Source organism: Leptonychotes weddellii, unplaced genomic scaffold (genome assembly GCF_054177405.1).
Source record: "Leptonychotes weddellii isolate Sample4059 unplaced genomic scaffold, ASM5417740v2 HiC_scaffold_30230, whole genome shotgun sequence".
NCBI classification, from domain to species: Eukaryota; Metazoa; Chordata; class Mammalia; order Carnivora; family Phocidae; genus Leptonychotes; species Leptonychotes weddellii.
Window position 1 is genome coordinate 1 of NW_027898423.1, and position 1,189 is coordinate 1,189.

The following is a 1,189-nucleotide window of genomic DNA, read 5'->3' on the forward strand; positions in this document are numbered from 1 at the left end:
ACCAAAAGGACACTCCACTACCACCATTTAACACGACAAATCAGGCGCAAGTCTTAGTTAAAATAGTATATGCAGGCGTCAATCCTGTAGAGTACAAAACGCGGCAAGGTAAAGGTTGGGGCGCAGAGGCGATAAAGAAAAATGAATTTGCGCATAATAAAGCGGCTATCTTGGGATTTGATATGGCAGGCGAGGTTGTAGCTAGCGAAAGTGATGAATTCGCTATTGGTGATAAGGTGGCAGCGCTAAATTTCTCAGGCGGCTGTTATAGCGAATATAACGTTGTTGATGCCAACTTACTCGCGCATGTGCCTGACAACCTCGATTTAAAAATGGTGGGCGCTGTACCTTGCGTGGGCACAACTGCCAAGCAACTGCTCGACTTTGCAGATATTCAAACAGGCGAGCATGTAGTGATAAGTGCGCCTGCAGGCGGCGTAGGGCATTTAGCCGTGCAAATGCTAATAAACTTGGTAAAAGATAAAAGTGTTACATTAACCCTCATTTGCTCATCTGACAAATATCATAAACTTAAAGCGCTAATTGACCTTGACTTGCTACAAGGTTGGATTAACTATACAGAATACGCTGACAATAAAGATTATCCTAAGCTTGAGGCCGACCTATTACTTGATTTAGTAGGCGACGATGCTGGCGTAAAAGCGTTAAATGTTGTTAAGTCTGGGGGTCGTGTAGTTGTACTACCCTCTATTTGGGTTAATAAAATTAAAGCCGCCAGTCAAGGTATGGATAAAAAGATAGACGTTAAAGGTTTTGCTGTTACTCCCAATAACGCAGATTTGAGTGAGGTGTTGACTATGCTCGCTACTAAAAAAATTCAACTACACATCCAATCTATATATCCACTTAAAAAGGCAAGCGACGCGCATCGTGAGCTTGAACAGGGCGATGCTTTTGGTAAGATTGTGCTTGAGGTTTAATATTAAGAACGGCTGCATTTAATCTGCTACAATTTATTTAAATCACTGAAGTGACGCCAATAAATTCAATTTTTTATATTTTAAGCAACTGTAGATTATTTTTGTATCGCATCGCTATATCTTATACAATGCAAAAATGATTGCCCGTTGCGATAATACCCAACTATGCGTAAGTTCAGTAAATAACCTAATATCCTAATTTGGAGAACCATCATGACCATTAAGATTCTTGCTACAACAATGGCAAC

General features: G+C 40.5%; 1 protein-coding gene across 1 annotated transcript; it reads left to right on the forward strand.

Annotated features, from left to right (window-relative positions):
• Nucleotides 1–182: 182 nt before the first annotated feature.
• On the forward strand, nucleotides 183–918 carry LOC145719096 (quinone oxidoreductase-like; the record flags this gene model as incomplete). Its single annotated transcript, XM_081810615.1, has 1 exon — nucleotides 183–918. A coding segment is annotated over exon 1 (736 nt), but the record flags the coding sequence as incomplete, so codon positions are not given.
• Nucleotides 919–1,189: the final 271 nt, after the last annotated feature.